General features: G+C 37.7%; 1 protein-coding gene across 3 annotated transcripts; it reads left to right on the top strand.

Annotated features, from left to right (window-relative positions):
- The first annotated feature begins 176 nt into the window (after nucleotides 1-176).
- SPDL1 (spindle apparatus coiled-coil protein 1) lies at nucleotides 177-21,295 on the top strand. Of its 3 annotated transcripts, XM_035889185.1 has the most exons (13): nucleotides 177-253; nucleotides 1,378-1,425; nucleotides 2,577-2,752; nucleotides 4,898-5,074; nucleotides 5,382-5,576; nucleotides 5,869-6,018; nucleotides 6,671-6,769; nucleotides 7,668-7,778; nucleotides 10,314-10,454; nucleotides 11,909-12,015; nucleotides 13,181-13,368; nucleotides 14,284-14,629; nucleotides 20,663-21,295. In XM_035889185.1, the coding sequence occupies exons 3-13, from the start codon at nucleotides 2,594-2,596 to the stop codon at nucleotides 20,808-20,810; spliced, it is 1,821 nt and encodes a 606-aa protein (XP_035745078.1). In that variant the 5' UTR covers nucleotides 177-253; nucleotides 1,378-1,425; nucleotides 2,577-2,593; the 3' UTR covers nucleotides 20,811-21,295. The 3 variants fall into 3 exon arrangements, with proteins under 3 accessions (XP_035745078.1, XP_035745066.1, XP_035745071.1); XM_035889173.1 differs by lacking the exon at nucleotides 20,663-21,295 and having other exon boundaries at nucleotides 14,284-14,834; XM_035889178.1 differs by lacking the exons at nucleotides 177-253; nucleotides 1,378-1,425; nucleotides 20,663-21,295 and having other exon boundaries at nucleotides 2,489-2,752; nucleotides 14,284-14,834.
- The last annotated feature ends 137 nt before the right edge of the window (nucleotides 21,296-21,432 follow it).

Genomic DNA, 21,432 nt, shown 5'->3' on the forward strand with positions numbered 1-21,432 from the left:
CGTGGAAGGGCCGGCCTGGGCTGCAGAGGGGCGGCGTCCCCGGTTGGAGAACAGCCGCACCGCCGCGCGGTTCAAGCAGGGTGCTGGCAGAGCCGGGCGCCGCTTGGCCGGCTGCTTCGCAGTGCCTGAAAGATCAGGCTGTAGTCTGATATTTTTTTTTTTTCTTTATTCTCTGTAGTACTTATCCACCTGAGAATGTGTTTTGTGGAAAGTGATTAGCCCTGAAAATAATTCAGCTTGAGCGTGCAACTTGGTAGGTGAAGAAATGGACTTAAGTAACTGAAGGGAATTGTAAGGGAGAGAAACTAGCTTGCTAGTTATGCGAGCGATCAGAAGACTCTGTAGTTATTTCCGAGTAGATAAGAACACAGGTGGCTGTCGCACGTGACCCCTGGGAGTAGCACTTTAACTAGAAAAGCAGTTACAGGGAGAAGGAAGTCTGCGTGCCAGGAGGGTGCCTTTTTATCTCCTACCCTATTTTTATCAAGGAGTACTTAAATGGTTGCGTAATCAAGGTCTGGAGCCCTCAGTGAAGAATCTGTCATAAAATGCTTGAAGATAATTAGCCTAAAGTGAGCAACTTGTAACTCTTGGTAGAATAAATGGAGACTTATGTCTGCTATTTCACCCCCTACCTGCTCGCCTTACTATCTATTTAATCTATCTTAAAGCATTATTTTTGGGGTGGCTTCCTTACCCTCATGTATAATATTAAAATGCAAGCAGTTACTTCCCTATATAACTATACAGGTTTATGAATTAAAGCTACCTGGACTTGTCTGATTAACTTCATCCAAAATTGACAATGAAAAGTTGAGGATGCCTGTGCTCTGAAAGCCGTACTTGCTGCTTTCCCTAAGAGTTGACAAGGAACATGTGAATAGGAAAACTATTTCTCTTTTCATTAACTATAAAGTTGAAAAGCTTAATATCTTTTTTAATATTATCCGGTAAATGATTTATTAAGAGCTCAAAGATCTTGTACATGAAACTGGAGGAGAGCATGCAAAAGAGATTGAAGAAGTAGGAGAGCATAAGACAAAATCCCCAAGCAACCCTTAAAAATTATATGTGTGCTAGAAGAAGGTGACCCGGGGTGTAGCCTGTTTACTTGCCCCACAGGCCAATTGCAGAGCATCTATCCTTTGGCAACATTGCCTGATCTGGCTGTTTCTAAACTATCTGACAGCTGCCTCAACTGAGATTTGAATAAGATTTGCATTTCTATGGGGTTTTAGTTTGTGATCTGCATTTTCATGGGACAGCCGCAGGAGTTAAGCCTTTTCAGAAAAAGACTGCTATGAAGGACTGTGCTATAATGGCAGCTTATACTCATCGGGACTAGACAACTGTTGCTTTTTTTTTTTCTTTTTTAAGGTGGTATATGAGAATAAGGTCAAGAAAGCTTTAAATGGACTTCTGAAGGTGAGTTTAAAATGTTGCTCTAATTTGGTAAGTTGGGAGCAATCAAGTTGCTATGTTGCCTCTACAGTTTGTTTGATCAGAAAATAAAGCTATTATAAAAATTCTGTTTATGAAGTGAATTAATTCATCTGCTTTTCTAATTAAAATGCATGCCAGGAGTGGTTGCCTATGTGCCTGTATTGCTACATCTTACTGTTAAACATTTAATTGTTAAATTGTACACAGTGTAGGTGTCCTTACACTAGTAGTAATATTGCTGATTCTTAGTTGTCAGTATGCAAAATTCCTGTCTTTCACTGCCTTATTTTAGCATAAGCATACAAAACTAGTATTTCAAGCAATGTAATGGTTAGATGTGAAAAACTGAAGTTTCAGAGCCTGGCTGGATACGTTCTCTTTGTATGTGTTAAACTTGAATAACAGCAAGTGATGGAAAACATGAAAACCAGAATGTGATAATATCTATCTTGTAGTTGTGAAAGGAATTAGCACAGTTTTGGCATGATGTGCTTTTGCATGTTAAAATTAATTTTTTCTTCTTTTATAGGAAGCTGGGTAACTCCTAGTGTTAAAATACTATATATTTTAAAAGGGTTTCTATTTTTGACTTTTTCCTTCAACTACCTTTATCTGTTTCTATATCCCACATAATGTTATTAGGAATAAACTCTCCCGCTAGTACAGTTGCCTACAAGAATCTTAAGTGTTATTGGTATACGCAAGTCATGCTATAGTTAGTGTGGCTTTATTTATAATACCACAGATAATATTGTCAGCCATATGCATAAAAGTGGTTTTACAAGATTCTTTCCTAGTCTTTTCTTGCAGATGGCAAGATAGCTATATACTCCATCAACTCTGCTTAAGGTGTGCTAGGAAACCGGGCTGGGCTCACAGCAGTTGTTTTGCTGTGTGCTATTATTTAAGACATAGTCAGGAATAAGATGTTAACCAAATTTATGGAGAAACAGCTATTATTTTACTGTTCACAGGACTGTTTGATCATGAACTATCTTCTTTTGTCTTGTATTAACTCAAAAATATGTCCTTGTATCCTGATTAAGAAAGGAAATCCAGTAACTTCTTTCAGATTAACTACTGTAATTTACTGCAATATAATTTTTGATCATTTTGTGTTTGCAATGCTGAAGTAACAAAAGGAAGAAAAATGGAGACAGAGACCATTTTAAGTCTCAGACAGCAACTCAAGGAAGCAGAGAATGAGCGAAGAAAGGCAGCACAGTATGGCTTGCATTTATTGGAGTCCCAAAGTGAAGTTCAAAATCAGTTGGATCAAACACGCCGTGAATTGACTGAGAAAACAGAGGTGATGTTTTAAACTTTGAGAAAAGCAGTTGAGAACTTTGTCTTATTTTAACTATTTTCTGAATGCCACAGGTGTTTTAAATGCCTTTTAGTGTCTAGATTAATGAGCCTTTTTTGTGTAAGCATTTGTAGAGAGGGCTTTTTATCTCTGAGATATTGAGCATAATTTTATCTAAATGGGACAGGGCTTCATAGCTAATTATGCATCAAGTGTTCAGTACCGCGTAGGATTAATTGCCTTTAATGTAAAATGAATACTGAGTGCTAAAGTAAATTTGTTTTAGAGCATGTGTTTTGATTATGTTTAGCAATTCATTCATGTTATGCTCTCCCAGCAAGCTTTGTATCACTTCAAGCTGTAAAAAGAACACTAACAGCAAGACTGTAAAATTGATTTCTTCTGTAGTGAAGCTTTCAAATTTTCTAAATACAAGGAGATTCTGAATTTATTAGTACATTTCTTTACAGCTCAGAAAAGAGAGTAGTGTAGTGTTGAAATATAGAGATTGTTCAGTCAACCAGTTTTCTTAGTAATTGTGCAAGAAAATACCAATCAGGAAAATCTTTTACTTTTCATAAACCCTTTAATTCTGATGTTTGTTTGTTTTCAGTCAGCCCATGCTTCAGATATACCATTGCTGTTGATTTAGTCTGTTGCTGGCTGTGCATCCATCCCTCCTGTTGTGATAGAGCTAAAATAACGTGGGTTTATTGTAGTTTTTGGTTTGTTTTGGTTTGGTTTCTTTTACCAGCTGGAGAGTTACAGCACCCTGCTATTCTGAATGAGCTGTAATAACTTATTTTGGTCAGTTTGCTGTTAGTAAGCTTAGTGCAAGAGAGGTAGCTGGAAAGCACAAGCAGTAAGGAAGGCAGGGCAGGATCGTCCTTTTCTGTAGATGACCTGAGATGGTAGCCACTGTGTTGTGAAGCTGCACCCATAGGTTGTAATCCTGTGTTACAGGCTGGAGTGAAGTAGTGAGCTAAGCGTGTGTGAGCCAGATCAATTAGTAACATAGATTCCAAGGGCAGAGGAAAGGAATTGAGTACTTTGATACAGTAGAATAACATCTTCTGTGGGAACTGTGGTTATCCAACAGATTCTTTTGAGCTTTTGAATCTGTGGCTCTGTTTGGAATCTGAGAGCCAAAGCAGTTCATGTGAACACCAGTGTAAGTCTTAGCAGTAGGCACAAGAGTCTTTCAGAAAAATCTGTGTACGCTTCTGTGAAAGTCTGTGTAGATGTACCATGCTTGATTTTTGCCTTCCTTGGGTCTGGTCAGCAGTGCACTCACAAACCTTTTCTGTGCACTGTCTTTATCTTTGAGTTAAAACTTGTCACGTATATTTGAGAGCTAAGCCTGTCCTTGATAAGCTGGTGACTAGGCCATAGAGGTCAGTTTCGTATCTGACAGCTTTTAGTTTTGTTATGTTCCTTTTTTTTAAATTCTGGTTTGTGTTTTAAGAGGTTTTTTTATTTAAAAAAAAAAGAGAGAAAATCCTGCATCTTGAGACTAATTTGTTTTTGTTATTTGCCTTTTCTGCTTCCAAGACTCTCCTTTTTAAATTTTTTTTTTCTTACCCTTAGTTGCTAGCTGAATGGAAGAGTAAAATGAAGCTGCCCTTTATAATTAGCAACATACACAATCAGACATAGAGAGAAGCTGATTACTTCAATCTGGAAGGATTGATGTGATTTATTAGAAAACAGTAGGCAATTTAGATGTCTTTATCAAATATTGAAGCCAGCTGTTCCGCAGTAGGGGAACACTTGATGGACTGTAACTTAATTTTTAACATAATTGGGTTCCATGGTGGTAGAAAGCAAGTGTAAGCTCTCACTAAATTTCTTTGTTACACTTAGAGAAAAGATGCCCACACCCTTCATGTTGGGTGCACAGAAATACATGGTTTCCCTGAAGAAGAGAATCTTATACAACCAAATAAGTCGTAACATTTCAGAGCAGGTTGTTTGGTTGTTTTTTAAACGTGGGCATGACAATTCCCTAATTGGGACTTCAGCAAAAGGTTGAATGAGCTGCAAGTTTTAGGCATTTAGTGTTTTGGTTCTGAGCCTGTATTTAGTACGTTGTTCCCCAAGCACTTATGAATATTACGTCTAGATTTATTAGTATGTTATTTCTTTCAGAAATTTGAACAAGAGAAATACTCTCTTCAGAGAGAAATTGAACTTAAGAATCGAATGTTGGAAAGCTTGAGTTTTGAATGCGATTCCCTTAAGCAACAGCAAAATGTGCAACTGGATAAACAGAAAGAACAGCTTGCCAGAGTCTATGGACAAGAAATCAGTGACCTAAAAAACAAGGTTTGGCAACTAATACAGCTAAAATGTTGCTAATAGCATTTTAAAAATATGTATTTAACTAGTAATTGCACACTTAATACCAAAACAAATCTAATAAATAGTTTTAATGTGTAGGAGCTTGTTTGGTTGTTTTTTAACAAACTTCTGCATAGTTATGTTGTGAAGTACATTAAATTTCAAAGCTTATTTTAAGAAGTTTACTCTTAAGCTGTATTTTTAAGACATTTTCTGTAGTTAGAGCAGAGTCAAAATTATTGTTCAAAATTTATTATAAAATGGTACTACTTAGTTGTCAACTGTCTTTAAGTTGGAGAACCTGAAAGCAGAACTAGATGAAACCCGACTCTCGGAGAAACACTTAAGACACCAAGTGGATCATCAGAAGGAAATAATTGCTGCCAAATCAGAAGAACTACATATGATGTCTGAACGCGTACATGAGACCATGTCTTCAGAAATGCTCAATCTTCAGCTAGAACTCACTGAACTAGAAAGCGTGAAGGTGTGTGACTACTACTAAATTACTGAGAATGTAGGCTAGTTGGAGATAAAACTGTGCGTTTGCTGATTTCATTTTTAGATGCTTTCTGTATACTGATACCTTATGATTGGCTTACTATGAAGAAAATATGCACAGAAAAAATTGATAGTCTTAATAACTAGACTTTAATAAATCTTCAGGGTAATGTTTTGTATTAAAAGTAATTACTACTAACAAACCTGTTTGGTTCACAGGAGCCTGCTCTTCTTCAAATTGCTTTATAAACTTATTTCATACTTTTTTGTTGGTTTAGGCCAATGTTGAAGAAAAGCTGAATGAACTGCAGTACAGTAAAGAACAATTAGAACTCATAAACAGTAACCTACGTAATCAGCTGGAGCGTCTACAGGGAGAAAAAGAAGAGAGGGAAAAAGAAATAGTTTCTTACTGTAATGCATTAGAGGTATTCTCTTAATCTTATTCAGCAGTGGTAAATAATCCCTGAATTCCACAAGTTGTGGTGCTAGTTTTTTAGTGAAATCAGAGGAGCTTTGAGAGAGAGGAAGGAGGGAGAAAAAGAAGGTAGAGGGGGGAAAAAAAGGATATCGGCTAGTCATGTTTGGTATTGCCTGTTGCCAAATTCTCTATTGGTGTTCTTTTGTGGAATGTTGTGCATGGAGATCCTTTGCATTGCAGGATTCTGCCTCATAACAGGACCTTCTCGCAGGTCCCTGATAGAATTCTCACTTTTATTTCAAGTTCCTACTGAATGCCTTGGAAGACTTGTACTGGCGAGTATAGGATTTGTGACTAAATAACACAGCAAGGCTAATAGTCATGGTAATATTAATCCAGTTGATAAACATCAAAGCTTAATTTGAAAGGTTTTAGTTATGCTCTTGTCCTGAAGAGCAAGTATAGTATTAAGCCTTTTAGTGAAACCAAATTGATTGTCTCTTACTGACTAGAACTGTATGCACAGTTAAGTACTGCAGTACAAGATAATCTGTGCTAAATACATACAAAATGGAAAAGAGGCAAAACTATCTGATTAAATTCATATATGCCGTACATCAGATGCTTACATGACTAATATCCTCTTTGCTTTAATCTAGAAAGCTCGTGAAGCTAATCAAGAGCTTCAGGTTCAGCTGGATCATGCAGTGCAGCAATCTTTGGACCCTACACGTAAAGGCAATTCTCTCTTTGCCGAGGTACAATTATGTCTCAGATACCTGAGAATATACAGAAGAGTAAAGAAATACTTCATAAGTTTTATTTCTTATATTGCATAGAAAATATTAGAGTATCTGTACCTGATCTGGCCAGCATGAATCTCTATTCTTCAAATACTACTTCAGTGTTGAACTGTCTAGGAACTGACCTATGGAAAACAATTTTATGCATGCTCTGAAGTTGGGGAGTTAGTAAACTTAAGGGAATCACTTAAAGTTACCTGGCTATCGAGACAGAAGATGGGACTGAGGGTTCATCACAGTTCAGTCTGCAGCTCTGAGTAGTTTTGTTCAGCTGGTAAGCAGTCTTTAACACAGGAGATTGTATGTGAAACATGGGAAGATGTTGTGAAATACTAAAAGGTGTTTTTAAATGCTGTCTTTTGAAAACATGCTGAAAGTAGCTGGAATGGCTGGATGGTTAAGTATTTGGGAGGGGTTTTGAATTACTTTTTTGATTAAGAGTTCAGCTGCTGTTAAATGTGTAGGAAGTTACTTTGTTTTCTGACAACATGCAGGGAATGGGTTGAATTGGTACACGGTTCATATGTTTTTTTTAAACTGTTCTGATGCCAATGGACAAAACTATTCTATAGCAACACTGAAGCATATGAAAAGTTCTTTTATTTTGATAACAAAAGAACAAAGGAAAGATCTGTTGCTCTTTATTGATCAGGCTTCAGCTGCTTACAGCACTGTCTACTCACTTTTATCTCAGAGGTAATGACAATAGCGTGTATTTTCAAGTACTGTTGCTGGAAAAGCAGTATTTGCAGAATTAACATCAATTGCTAGGTAACATCTTGTAAAAGTCATCATCCAAGTGACAACAAGTGTTGTAATTTTCATAGTAATAATTGTTGACAATGTTCTGTAGGTGGAGGACCATAGGGCAGAAATGGAACGACAGCTGATCAGTGTGAAAATAAAATATCAGTCACTACAAAAACAGCATGCATTCACTAGAGAACAGTTGCAAAGAATGAAGGTATGACCATTACTGTAATACTCCAGGGTTTCCTTGGGGCCTGATAAGGCAATGCTTTAGTACACAGGCTAGGGGATTTGATCTTTAAAATATGATACAGTAGTCTAGGGGGAGGGAAATGGGAGGAAAAAAAACCCAAGTGAGACATCATAGTACTATTTGACTACGTTACATCAGCTTTTTTCTGTTGTGAGTAGTGTTACTACTTTATGCTAGAACTCCAAGTTATGCCAAGGGCATTATGTTTGCTTGCTTTGGCAGTAGTTGTTAAATGGATAAAAGTAAAACACAACTCCTGTCAGTTAAACTAGCATTCAGTTTGTCTTGACAATTGCTTTTTCTTTTCTTAGCTGATTCTTGTACTACATGAATGATTTATTTGTGTATTAACTGTCATTGTCAGGAACGAATGTAAAGAAAAGGGCAAACTTGTACTCTGTTTTCTGATTACATTTTCTTTTTCCCTCTGGGTTGCTTTCTTGTTTCTATGTTAGTCCATGCTTTTCTTGCTTCTCCCTATCTTTAGTGTAAGAATAAGCCATAACTTTTGTCATAACTATTTCATTTAGACTACACTTCCATAGGATGGGAGCCTGTTGGTTAATATTGTTGAGAACTAGTTAGCAGAAGCTGATTTGCAACATAATGTAAAGGGGATGCTGCAAAACTGCCAGCTGTTTTCATGAAGGTTTTCTGATTTTTCCAACACAAGAGTGGATCCTTCAATTTTGATCAAATACTTGATCGTGGAGTTTGAGTGCTTAAACATCAAGAGTGATGATAATAGGTAACACAAACCTGTATCTTCAGTGTTACTCAGCTTTTGTGGAGAAGTAGGTTGAAAAGAATTGGAACAATATTCTTAAAGGAAAAGAACCACTGGTGCAGCAAAGGAATTCTCTTTCACTAAAATCTGACCTTGAGAGCTAAAGATTTGAGTGAGTAAAATGATTGAATAGGATCAGTTTCTTCAGAAATTTTCTCCTTGTAATGCGAGGGTCAGTCAGTTGAGCTGATCGAATGGTATAAGAAACATAACCAATACTGAAGATTTTCAACAAGAGCTGAGGCAAATTGGTGTTCCTGTTCTACTACTTAATGTTCTCATTTGAAATTTCAATTTGTACTCGTATGTCTCCATAAAATTTCTTCTAATATCAATGTTGTTTGTTTGGACAGCTGATTTGCTTAAGCTGCCATTTTAGATCCCTGTTAGGATCCTCTCTGCTTTGTGTTGTGTTGTGATGCTGCGTGTTAAAGATTGATCTATAGTTAACTGATCTCTTCATTTAGCAGCTGACTCCAACAGTATAGTTAACTGCTGTTGTAGCTTTAGTTGTCAGAATGTCTGAATGTGATATTTACTGATGACTTCTGAAGATCTCACTCCTGAACAGAATGTAAGCAGTGCTCCTGTGAAAGTTCTTCCATGTGTGGTGTGTTTTCCACAGCCCATAGTAGCCCTTCTAGTTTCTTAAGGTTTCTGTTCTTTTGTTTGTATGTAGATCAACTGCAAGCTGCAATTCTGACGCTTAGCAAGAGGGCTTTTAAGTGATAGGGCAAAAGATAGGGTGTCTACATGCTTGGGAAATGTAAGGATAGTTGTAGTCAGCCAGAGGGGGTTAAAATTTTGCCTGCCTAACATCCTGTAGAAGCTATGAGGAGAGGAGATGATTCAATCTTTCTTTAGCTCTAGTTTGTGTACAGCACCATCGATACCCTTTACTTGACATAGGAAATTACGTAGGGTAAATGCTTTTCTCAGTTATCACTAACGCCCTGTTAAGTCTTTCCATTACTGCATTTCACATTGTTTCTCCAGTTGTTTCAATGTCTGATGTATCACTTCTAACTGAATGTGTTAAGGCCCTTATACTGTGATATTACGATGTTAACAGCATCAGAAAAATTGCTACAAATGCAAAACTTTTCTTTGATAAACTTCTTTCATAATGACAAAGAGTATTCCTTTGCTTGAAAGGATGTGTTCTGCTGAAAGAGTAGAAGCAGCTGAAATTCTTGGATTAATATTACAGAAGGCAAATTTAGTGTTACCTATACCTCGGAATCAGAACTGGGGGAAAAAAAAAAGTGGTTTTGACTTGTTGGTGAACTAGGGTGTGTTTTCCTAAGCGGGAAGTTCTTGACAGATGCATTTTTAGCTCTGATAAACAAGCCTGGACTGTAGTTTGGTTCTAGCTGACTTGGTGTTTATGGTTTGAATGTGAAATGTTGTGTGTGTCCTTGATGGTACATTTATAGGTTCCTTAGTCAATACAGAGAAAGATCTGATACCTCAGGACTACCCTGTTAAGTAAGTTTTCGGCTCTTCTACAGATTTGTAGTGTCAACCTGTGATGATAACTGTGAAGACTATGTTGTGAAGACTACTGAGCTAAAGCATCTAGTGCACTTCTACATTCAGGATTAGAATTATAAGGCGTGACTACCCAAACTGTTCTGGGTAAGAGGCTGAGGTTTTCAGTCATTTAACCCAGGATTTCTTGTAAGGATTTTTTTTTTCCTTTTTTCCAGCTGCAGATGGCTGCACTGCTACAGATGAAAGGCTCTCAGGCAGAATTTGAGCAGCTGGAACGCTTACAGTCAATGTTAGAACAAAAGAATGGCGAGATAGAAGATCTTCTTATGAAAGTGAGGCAGCTAGAAAAATTTAAGGTATGTGGCCGTTAATTAAGTGGAAAAGTCATAATCAGGAGCTAAAACATGAGAATAACAATTATGAAAATTATCTGAAGTCTATGCTCAAGTTCGAAAAGGGATCCAAAGGCTACTCATACCTTTATTTGACCAAAGTTCTGTTTCACAGCTGGGGAACGTATACTCCTGAAGTTCAGAGAAGCAGATATTTGGAGAAACAATCTTTTCTGCGTTCCTGTGTGTTGGCATCTTCATATTTTACATGGTTACCTGTAGTGCTTAAACTCAGTTACTTGGTCAAAGTTTGCTGAGCTGTGACGTTTGATTTTTTTTTTTTGCTTGGAAGACATAATCATTGCACTTTTTTAATGTGTGTACTTAGGCTTTATCACTTTTTAGTCTCTCAGCTATACTGGATTTCTTGGATATTTATGTCCTCTTATGCAACTGCATAGCATCTTGTCAATGCTTTGGAAGGTGCAAGAGACATGAGAACACCTGTATGCACTGTTGTGATGTTACTGATGTTTGGGTGAATACAGAGTGAAAAACTGTAGCCTTTTTTAGTTTCTTACATACTTATGGACTCGATTGGCCCTTTCTTATCACAGCTTTGGAATGTAAACTTAGGTCTATCAGCTTACGCATTAGGATTATACTTTCCAGGATAGTGTCCCCTATTCTGCATTTAACCAAAGTGGCATAAAGCTAGGCTTAACCCATTTTAGTAAGCAATTGAGACAGCTTGATTGCTTTGCCAGTTTTGTCATGTATAAGCTTGATTAGTCTTTATTTTTGTCTCTATGCCATAAATAAGTAGTCAGGAAATAAAATGATTCATTCAAATAAGCATCAAAAGTACCTGTAGTCAGTGATTGACAGAAGCCTGTGACATCTTTAGGACAGTATTAAATCTGAGTACTGCTTCTTCAGAAAAAGACTCAAAGTAAAAACCCCAGACTGTCACATGTTACCGATGTATTTTGTAGAAATTCTACTGCATTTATGGCATCTTTACTATGAACCAACTTTCTCATCTAGAAGACGTAATTGATTTTGCAGTTTTGTCTATTGATTAACATGGCTTATGTTCCTTACCTTTGGGGTCCAGCTGCTGAAGCCTAGAAATAAAGGCTGAATTAAATTCTCTGTGGGTTAACTAAATATCCTTTTTAATTGAAAATAAGGGAAGATAAGCATTCTGCAATGCTATTTGAAAACTTCCTGAAGTTGAGAACTTGCTTTCTTATTTCTCTTTCTTTTGGCGAATGAGAGAGAACTGTCAGTTTCAGTGATATTTGACATTTGTAACAAATAAGGAAGTACTCTGAGCAACTGAGCCCTCTTGTATGTGTAAATGCCCCCAGGATGAGGCTTCCCTATAGAAATGCATGGGAAAGTTCACCTAAGGACTAAGCTAGTGTGCTTCTGAAAGGTCACTATTTGCCAACCTGACACTTTTTCTTTATCAGACTTTATATGAGAATATGGAAGAATCCAGAGCTAGTAGTAACTCAAAAGGAGAGTCTGAAGATGGTTACTATGCAGATCTACTGCAAATGAAACTTGACAACTCCAAGTAAGTACTGAATGGTCTGAGGCTTAGACGTTGGTTGTAGTCTGGTTATCTTCTAGCTACTTGTTTTTATTTCCTTTTTTTTTTTTTTTTTCTCTCTGTAGTCCACTGGCTGTATGTTGAAAATGTTTGTTGTCTCATTTCCTAACACTGTGGAACTACCCTATATTTGCTATAGGATTGAGAGTTGTTTTGTTTGTCATTTTACTTACTGTTGCAAAGGATAGCAGCAAAGCTATTTTATATTATTGTTGCTTTCTTCTAGGAATTTTAGTACTTCTAGATACAAGACAGTTGATGACTTACAAAAAAAAAAAAAAAAATAACCCGTAAGAGAACTGTATGAAGCTTCTTAAAGTCTATAGTCTATACATTTTTCTTCTAAAAAGGGCCAGATAATAACACTTGAAATGTTTTATTGAACTATTTAGTTGAGATGTGTTCTTTGGCTAGTGAATTCCATATCTGTTAATTAGAAATCCATAATGTTTGGCCTCAGGATTGTTTTTAAGCCCTCAGATGCAAGTATTGCAGTTCCAGCAGGAGGCAATGGTCTGCTGTGGGAGCTCCTGAGAAGTCTGTCCCCTCACTTGTGTTGCTATTATGAGAAACTGGTATGATCAGAGTACCTCAGGATTGCTGAGGAATGGCAATTCAGAGCTTACTGTGTGGAAGTCAACAGCCTCTGAAACAGGGGCAAGGATGTGTGCTGAGTATTAACATAATTATTTTTCTGTTAGTCACTTAGTGTAGCACCTTCGTGTAAGGCTTGTATTGTCAGTTACAGAAGTAGTTACATTAATTTATACACAGGCTGAAAACCCCCTGATGAAATAGTGAATTTGTAGGTTAGGGAAAGTTTCTCAAACCAGTTATGTATGCATGTGTGCGTTGTTCAGCATACAGCTTTGTTTTTAACGAGCATTATATCTCTGATAACTAAACTCACTGCTCTGTCAAGTTCAAGTGAAAACTTTCATTGTTCCGTAAGAGGTCTCCTTCATTTTCTACTAATGTACAAATAGGGATTTTATGTGAAGCTGCTGAATGCTTAGTTGACTTTATCTGCTGCTTTAGTGAAAAACAACAAACTAAACGCAACAAAAACAAATGAAAAAAACCCCAACAGCCAAGTCTGAGAGACTGTATAATTTTCTTCCTACCCTAGCAAGGAAACTGAAACCTTGAAAAACGAACTATCCTTGCAGAGGATGAAAGCTCTGTATGAGAGCCAGCGGGTTCTGGAAGTTGAAAGAAAACTCTTCACAAATGAGAGGCATTTGCAAGCTTGTCAGAGTGAGAATATGAACTTGCGAGTTATGCTGGATGAGCTAAAAATGAAATACGAACCTGAAGGTAAATATTACTTTTCCTTGGGGGGGGGAATTCTCAACCTTCGCAAGTTGAACAACATTAAGCAGGAAGACATTGGGTTAGTTCTAGATATAAAGTAGTGTTTTAAATGGCTGCCTCAATAGTAAAGCCATACGTTGTTCCAGGACCGTATTTCTGTATGTATACTAACTATATTAATTTCAGAAGACTAAAGAATACAAATTACAGTGTTCAGAGGTTTTAAAGTATAGCTAGATAACTGTAGTGAAGTGGGTAGGAACAAGTTCTCAGGAGGTGCTTTTCATACTAGTAGCAGTATCTCTCTGTTGATGCGAAGTATCAGCTTTCTGAATGTAGGCAGCTGATAAGAGCTTTGTAATAAGTGCGAAGTGTTTGGAGGAAAAACTGTTTAGTAGCTCAAGTTAATGTGGATTAAGTTTTGACAGCAGAGGCCTGCCTGAACAACAGCTGATGCCTGGGTGTGTGCAGAAACAAGGGAGTTCTAGCCTTGGTAGAAGATGAATGGGGAACCAGATGGGTGAATTAGTTTTGGTACTTGTCCGTACCCGAAGGATTTAACTTTAAAACCTGGGTTGTGGAAGCTTACCTCAGGAGCCTCCAAAACGTAAATAAAATAATTGAGCACATTCATGTGGTTCAGAGCATCTAATTAAAAGCCTTGGTAATGGGGGAGAGTGGATAGGGAGAAAGATATTTTTGTCTCTTTTTCAAGCTGACTTCTATTGGGATGCTTACTTGCTGATAACAGACTATATGGATGGACATTCTTTATGGGATGTCAATTGTCTATTAAGAATTATTCCAAGGTCTTTAATCACATGAAATATTCTTTGTTAGTTTTCTTATGAACTTGTTGGTGGACAGGTTTAACTGCAGCTTCACTTGTGTACAAAAAGTATATTCCCTTTTTCTTAGAATTACTTAAAGGCACTAAAGTTAAAACAAAGAGGGAGAAGATTCCAGTGGACAGTACTTGTGAATACTTGGACAGCAAAAATACTTCAGTAAAAGAAGTCGCTCTTGATCAATTGCCAAGCAAGGAAGAAACAAAGATGACTTCAAAGGACTTGGAGCGAAGTGTTGCTTCTCCAAAAAAACACACTCTTGAAGCACCACCAATAAATATAGCTCTTCAAGCAATGCAAAATGTAGTGGAACCTGAAAGAGAAAGAAAGAGAGTTAAAATTAAAGATGAGAATCATGATGCCTTTATTCCGTATAGCAGAAGTGGAAGTAATTCCCTGACTTCAGCCACCCCCAGGTCAGTGTCAGCTTCTGTCTATGGTCAAGGCAACCATCACAGACCTGCATCTCTTTTCTTTCGCTGCATGAACTGTGCTATCCACTTCTTTATCTATTTCCTCAGTGTTGCATGCAGTGTAATTCCTCAGCTCCGACTGCCTACGCTGAACCTCTCAAAACCTTTTAGAAAGACTAAAATGATGACTAATGAAAAAGACTCTTGAAACTGTAACAATCTTTGAAATCGCTCTCTCACTACTTGAAAATGTTTAAGGTGTGCAGATAGCGTGACAGTTCACTCGGTTTGCTCTGACTTGAGAAATAGGACTGTTTTCTTGGTCCCTTGAAAGCTGCCACGCAACTGTGTAACATAACAAAGTGGCAAAGGCAATAGGTATCATGCTTCAGTTTCATTCTTAATTTCAGTCCTCATCAACTTTCAGATTCAGCTAAAAGCCAGAAAATTAAAATTAATTCTTAACCTGAATTGGGTTAACAGAACTTGCATTGTACAATAAAATAGCCAATTAATTATGCTATTTGTGCTGTCAGACAACTGATTTCCATAATCTGGATGCATGATAACTAGAAACATAACTGCTGAACTAAGATAAAGTTTTTCCCCTGAACTGAGAATTTAAGTTACTTTTTGATAGATGGTAAAGCAACTTAGTACAGTAACTAACTCCAACTCTTTTATCTTGGTAAAAGGAATGCTGACTTATTTCCAGTTGATGCTTTTGTATTCTGTTCATGTTAATTAACTTGGTAAACGTGTCAGAGTGGGGGGAGAAAAAAAAAATCTGGGATAGTCTGGATGTTTTGAGCTTACAACTAGCTCGTGTCTGCTAGTAAAAATAGTTATGGAATCTAGAATGGCAGCAGCTTCAAAGATGGAGGAAGGCCTAACGTGGAAATCTGTACAGTATATGCAAAATTAATGGCATTCAGAAGTAATGGGATTGGTGTTTCGACTCTCAGATCAATTATTCAATGTTGCACTGGATGCTGTTTACAGATTTAAAGTAATGAAACAGTACAATCTTCTGAAAGAGTCTGGAAAGAATATGGCAGAAATAGCAGTTTAGCTGTCAAAATATGCAGGGACTGCTGCTGAGGAGGAAAGATCAGGGAGGTCAAACATGGGTGGTGAAAGTTGAGAGGAAAGTCTGGATAATTTAGCCATGGTATTGTGTTTTGACAGTGTTCTGCATGCATGAAGGAATGGATAGCATCTAACCTGGGTGTGAAAAGTTTAATTTTCTGTATTTCTTTTGGAAAGGAATATATGGTGTCTGCAAACAGGAAGTTGTTGGAAACAGTTTATGTTAACTGAAGGGGGAAACCTACCAAAGAGGGGGGAGGAGAGGAAATTTTATGCGGTTGATGTTTGAAAACAGAGCGGGTGGAAAAAGTGGAAGAGGAAGTAATAGTTCAGAGGGAGGGTTCTAATCTTGCACCCATTGCCGTTGGTTCAAATAAAGAATAAAACATAAATCAGTAGACTTTAAAAAAAAATAGAACTCATGAAAACAACAAAAAAGCTACAAAACTCCATATCAGCTTTGAAGTTGTCAATGGTGGTATGAACCTGTAAAAAGCAAGCCCAGGCAGAAGATTCTAGTCATGTTTCTGACAGTGTTACTTAACTACTAAATCCCCATCAGTGATGTTATTAAGATAACCTTGAGGATTTACTTAACCTTGATCTGCTGTGATTTATTATGAAATGGGAAGTCATGATAAAATCTGAGTATCTAAGGGGTTGGATTTATAAACACTAAAAGATTCTCTGGACTGTTCTGCGATGGGTGTGGCCAAACCCTGTGTAGGAACACAGCTAAAGACAAAGGCACAAAAAATATTGGCAACTTGAGCAGAAATGTGGACCTGAAAACAGAGAATTTGGGGGAGGAAAAAATAACTGGCGCATGCACGGTGCATAATTGTCAGTGTTTCACCTTGTTTTAAGTAAAATGTGATGCTCTGGCTGAAAAGGCTGTTGTCATTGGGGGTTAGTTTAGTAACTGGAGTAGTCTTTGTGCAATAATTAATCTAGCTCTGTCATTATTAGCCCATGAAATGTGGCAGTGAAAAGAGCCATAGTAACTGTGAAAGGATTGCAAATGTCATTTTTAGAAAATGGTGTGTGAAAACTATTGTCAGCTTAGGAGGGAGTGAAGAAGTGGTCAGAAGTGATCTGTATGTACTTGTATGGGTGACAAATGTCCTTGTTTGAAGAGTCTTGCTTGGTAATATGATTTAGCAAGGTGCAGCTAGGTAACTTTGAGCTAATAACACATGTGCGTATCTGCACTGCGTGTGTGTATATACTTAATAAGAGTTTAAAGCAAGTAAACACTGCAATCCATTATTAGGTGACGGTATTGATTAGGTTATGGTACGTGAGTGAGAACATAGTAGTTGAGACTAAAGATTTAAGTACTTAAGTGATTATTTTTAATTGTTAATTGCTATTGTAACTCGGGCAATGCAAAGGTTAGGTAATAATATCTTCTCTTAGGTCAACTGGTCTATAAAAAGGTACACTTCTGTATTGGAATGCTTTGCTTTACTTCTGAAACGAAAATAGCAATTTCCAGCCCTTGCTGCCCAGCTTAGTTGGCGTTTAGATTTGAGCTTGTTTGCTTTAGTTTGTTCTAAAGAAGGGCTTGTGTGCCTAAGAGCTTATTTGCTCTTCTAAATTATTTAGTTGGATTACATATACCAAGTCTACCTCATTTGGACTCCGTTCAAACAGGAAATGCCTATAGCCACTTGGCTCAGCAGGAGATCTGGCTGACTAATTTTGTTCTCTTTGGGGTTTTAGGCATGGCATTTGTCCTTGGGAGCTAAAGCTCCATCTGATCGGACTAGTTTTTTCCTTAAATGGGTAGAAGGAATCCTCATTGCGTCTCATTCCTGAAGTCTACAAAGTGTATGATTCTACGATTCTAAAGTCAAAGCTTGATAGAATCGTGTCATACTTACACAAGCATTTTTTAGTCTACAAAGTGTATGATTCTACAATTCTAAAGTAGATAGAATCGTGTCATACTTACACAAGCATTTTTTCTTAAGTGGAAGTGTTTCACTGTTATCTCTCATCTGTCCATTTCCTTGTGTGAACGCTTAAAGAAATATGGCGGTGCTGTAAGGGCTGGTCTGTGAGCTGGCTTGGTGTGAGGACTGTGGTGGGTTACTTGTGGCTTGCTGCCAGTTGCCCACCCAGCTGCTGTCACTCCCCTCTTCAACAGGTATGGTGGAGAGAAAATAAGATGGAAAAAGCTTGGATGTTGAGATAAAGACAAGGATCAGTTAGTCACAGGCAAAACAGACTTGACTTGGGGAAGATTAATTCATTGCCAATTAAAAATAGCGGGACAGCAAGACAGACAAACACCTTCCCACTACACCCCAACCGTTCTTCCCAGGCTTAATTTCACTTCATTTCCAACTTCTATCTCCTTCTTGCCGAGTGGTGTGAGGGGTAGGGAACGGGCGTTGCATAACGCTTCATCTCTGCTGCTCCTTCACTATCACAAAGGTTGGTAAACAGAATTAAAAATGGGACTGGCTGATATTTGAACTCCATGAGACTTAATTTCATAACAATGCTGAGCTGTTAACTGTGGTCTCTGTTAACTGAACTCCTTTGTTTCGTCCCTCCTCTTGTTATATGCAGCAGCCTGTAACCGTGATCTATTACAGACTAGTAAAACGTGTGTTTTTTTTCAAAGTTTAGTTTAGTATAGTAGTGAAAGTATGGTTTAACAGCTTGTAGGCTATAGAATAATCAGTCCAGAAGCATTTGCAGGCCAACTATAAGATACTAAGAATGAAAGAGGAATAATTTATTTGCTTGGGTCATCTGTTTGTTGTCACACTAAAACTCAATTACTTGAATCTTCAGGCATTTCTGAGGACCTCGCTGCCACAAACTTAAGGTTTTCATAAGTGAAGCAAATTACAGCAATCTGTTGCTGATCCAGATGAAAGCTGTAACTAACTTCAAAGTGTAGCTTACTAACATGAAATGGCTAATTCATTTCAGCTTAGTAAGTCAGTGTCAGTCCTATGCTAAATTAGTTCAGGTATTGATTGACATAGTTCTAGTCTGAGGAAGTTAGCTTACTTTATTCTGACTTGCATAAACACTTTGGTGTGCATTCAGTGCACAAAAGGTGATTTTTCCCTATTCAAATAATGAATTCTAACAGTTGTTTCATGAAACTATGTGATGTTTCTGATGTGAATGTGATTTCCAGACTTGTTTCACTATACGTGAACAGAATTACCTAATACTGTAAAGGGGGAGTGTTTTGTATAAATCCAACTGTGCTGCTTTGGAACATATTCTAAGTCAATTCAGTTTTTATTTGGCCTTTTGGTTTGAGTTCTTGCTTTGTTCTGTATTTTTATAGGGAATACTTGTTGGAAATATTGGCCACTAGAGTAATGGTTTTGGTGGCCTTGCACAGAGGTTTTAAGGCAGGAGAGTGGAGGGACCGATGAGGAGAAGCTACTGGAGGAACAGAGGCATAGACACAAGCTGTCCCTCCCTAATTACAGCTGCTGGGGGAGCACAGACTGAACTGCAGACTGAACACTAACCAGAAGATGATTACTAAGAATACACTTTTTCTTATTCCCTGAATAATTGGTTCCTGTTGTAACCACAGATTATTTGGTTGCTTACAAGTAGCAGTGCATGTAAAACCGAGGGCAGCTGGGGGAAAGCTGACTAGGGATGAAAAATGGTTTGGCACCAGGACTACAGGTGTGGACTTACTACAAAGCAAACAGTGGAGCAAACTTGGCTGACCTGGCGGAGATGCACAGCAAAGCATGTTTTTCTTCAGTCTATTGAGACAATGCCTATAGAAAATAATATGCAGATTGCTTGTGCAGTTTTTTGATGTATTTGTGTGTAAAGATAGGCGGGGGGGTGCGAGCAGATCTGTAGCTAAATATCCCCAAACTTTTTTGTTACGGCTCCTTTCACAGTCCTCATCTTCAGCCGCATCTCTCTTGCAAATAAATCTCTAACAATAGGGTAGCAGTTATTCTTGTTTGGAAAACCATCACTGAAAGCAGCTGTAGACTGTTGTGGGTTGCTCACTGGAGGCTCTTGAGACCGCTAGAAATCCACAAGGTCACTAGAGAATTGCTTTAACACAAGTGGTGATAAATCAGCATAGAACTTGTGTTGGTATGTAAAGCAAGGTTTAATTTGGAACTTCATTTTCCGTATTTTCTTTTGCTGTGGAATTAATTGTGTGTAAGTGTTGGTTGTGGGTGATTTGGTTGAGTAAATACCACTATTCATGAACTTGTTCTAATGACACATTCGTACATTTATTAAGTAATCTTAAAGAATCAAAACATCTGATAGTACTCAGATCTCTAAAACTTGTTTATAACTTGCCTCTCTGTCAGCAATGTGGCAGTTGTATTCCCCTCTACATTCATGCAGAGTTAAAACATGTCAGTGCACAAATGATGCAATTTAGAGCTTGAAAATTTTTTTGCAACAGCTTCTTTTCAGATATTCAGGCATTAAGATAAAGGGAGCAGCAGTGCAGAACTAGGTTGGAAACTCATATGTTGCTTGTAGTGTAGTGGGTTTTTTCTTGGTTTTGGTGGTGGTAAAGCAAAATGCTTGACTTCACGTTTGTATTATGTTGCTGGGACTTTTCACTTGGAGTTGTGCTTTTGTGGACTTGATCTCCTTTATGTGCATGGCACAGTCAGTTTGTTGTGTGTTGGTGGCTTTTTTTTTTTTAAAGGCTGATCCCAACCAGTTAACACATTCAGCAACCGTTTCTCCAAAACATTTCAGTAGATGGGTGGGGGAAGGTGGTACCTGAAGTGATAAAACGTGACTAGGACTGATACAAAAATGCTTTATTTTATTAAACACTGCTTGCTCTGTGTTTACATATGGATCGTCTTGTATGCCAGCTGGCTTGTTTATTTTGCTTAAAACTCTTATTTTAGTCCTGTTTTTTATTAACTAAATATGTATTTAGAATGGTTGCTTTGCCTATAGGTTAACAGCTGAATCCAGATTTGAAACTACAGAAGAAGATAAGAAAGAAAATAAAATCACGACTGAGAAGAAAGCACAAAAGAAAAAATATACGACGTTATATGTATCTTCTAAACAAACTTCTGAAAACCAGTGTGCTCAGCAATAAAACTTCGTTTCTGGAAGGAACCTGAACAATTTGGAGTCCTGCTTCAGCAGGCAATACTGAGCAAACTTATGTACAGGTCCCTAATTTAAATATTGATCTGCCTTGCTCTCTGAAGAGTATGATTGCATTAATGAGAGTTGCACTTGTGGTAACTCCCCAGGCGGCACCTGATGAGTTCCCTGGCAACCTGACCTGAAGTGATGCCTTGTCTTGAATCTTGGCTGAGTCTCTAAGCACGTGTTAATTGCTATCTGTTTGTAGCACAGTGCTGTTCTGAAAGATAAGTACTTGCTACAGAAGTTTTATAATACAGTAAGACAGAGGTCAACCCTGAGCAAGACCGACTAGACAATGTTGATGCAGAACTCAGCTAAGTCACCTGCTCCTGAATTTCTTCCAATTCCCGTATTCAGAATTGTTAACATTTTTCCCCCAATGTGTAGTTAGTTGTTCAACTTTCAGGCTGACCTGATTGCCAAGGTGCACATGAGTCTTTTTATGCATTTTCTGGGAGTAGTATTCTTTTGAAACTCTATAAATCCTTGTATTTATACTACTAAGTCAAATAAACCTCCTTTCTCTTCCTTCCTAAAAGGTAGACTGTATTGCATTTGAGACAAAA

Source organism: Egretta garzetta, unplaced genomic scaffold, assembly GCF_000687185.1.
Source record: "Egretta garzetta isolate BGI_Z169 unplaced genomic scaffold, ASM68718v1 scaffold60, whole genome shotgun sequence".
Taxonomy (NCBI): Eukaryota; Metazoa; Chordata; class Aves; order Pelecaniformes; family Ardeidae; genus Egretta; species Egretta garzetta.

Excerpts from the sequence above, each read along its gene's own strand:
- SPDL1 (XM_035889173.1), top strand. The coding sequence starts at position 2,594 with ATGGAGACAGAGACCATTTTAAGTCTCAGACAGCAACTCAAGGAAGCA. Across the intron at positions 5,577-5,868 it reads CTGAACTAGAAAGCGTGAAG|GCCAATGTTGAAGAAAAGCT; the intron begins GTGTGTGACTAC and ends TTGTTGGTTTAG. Across the intron at positions 12,016-13,180 it reads ATGAAACTTGACAACTCCAA|CAAGGAAACTGAAACCTTGA; the intron begins GTAAGTACTGAA and ends TTCCTACCCTAG.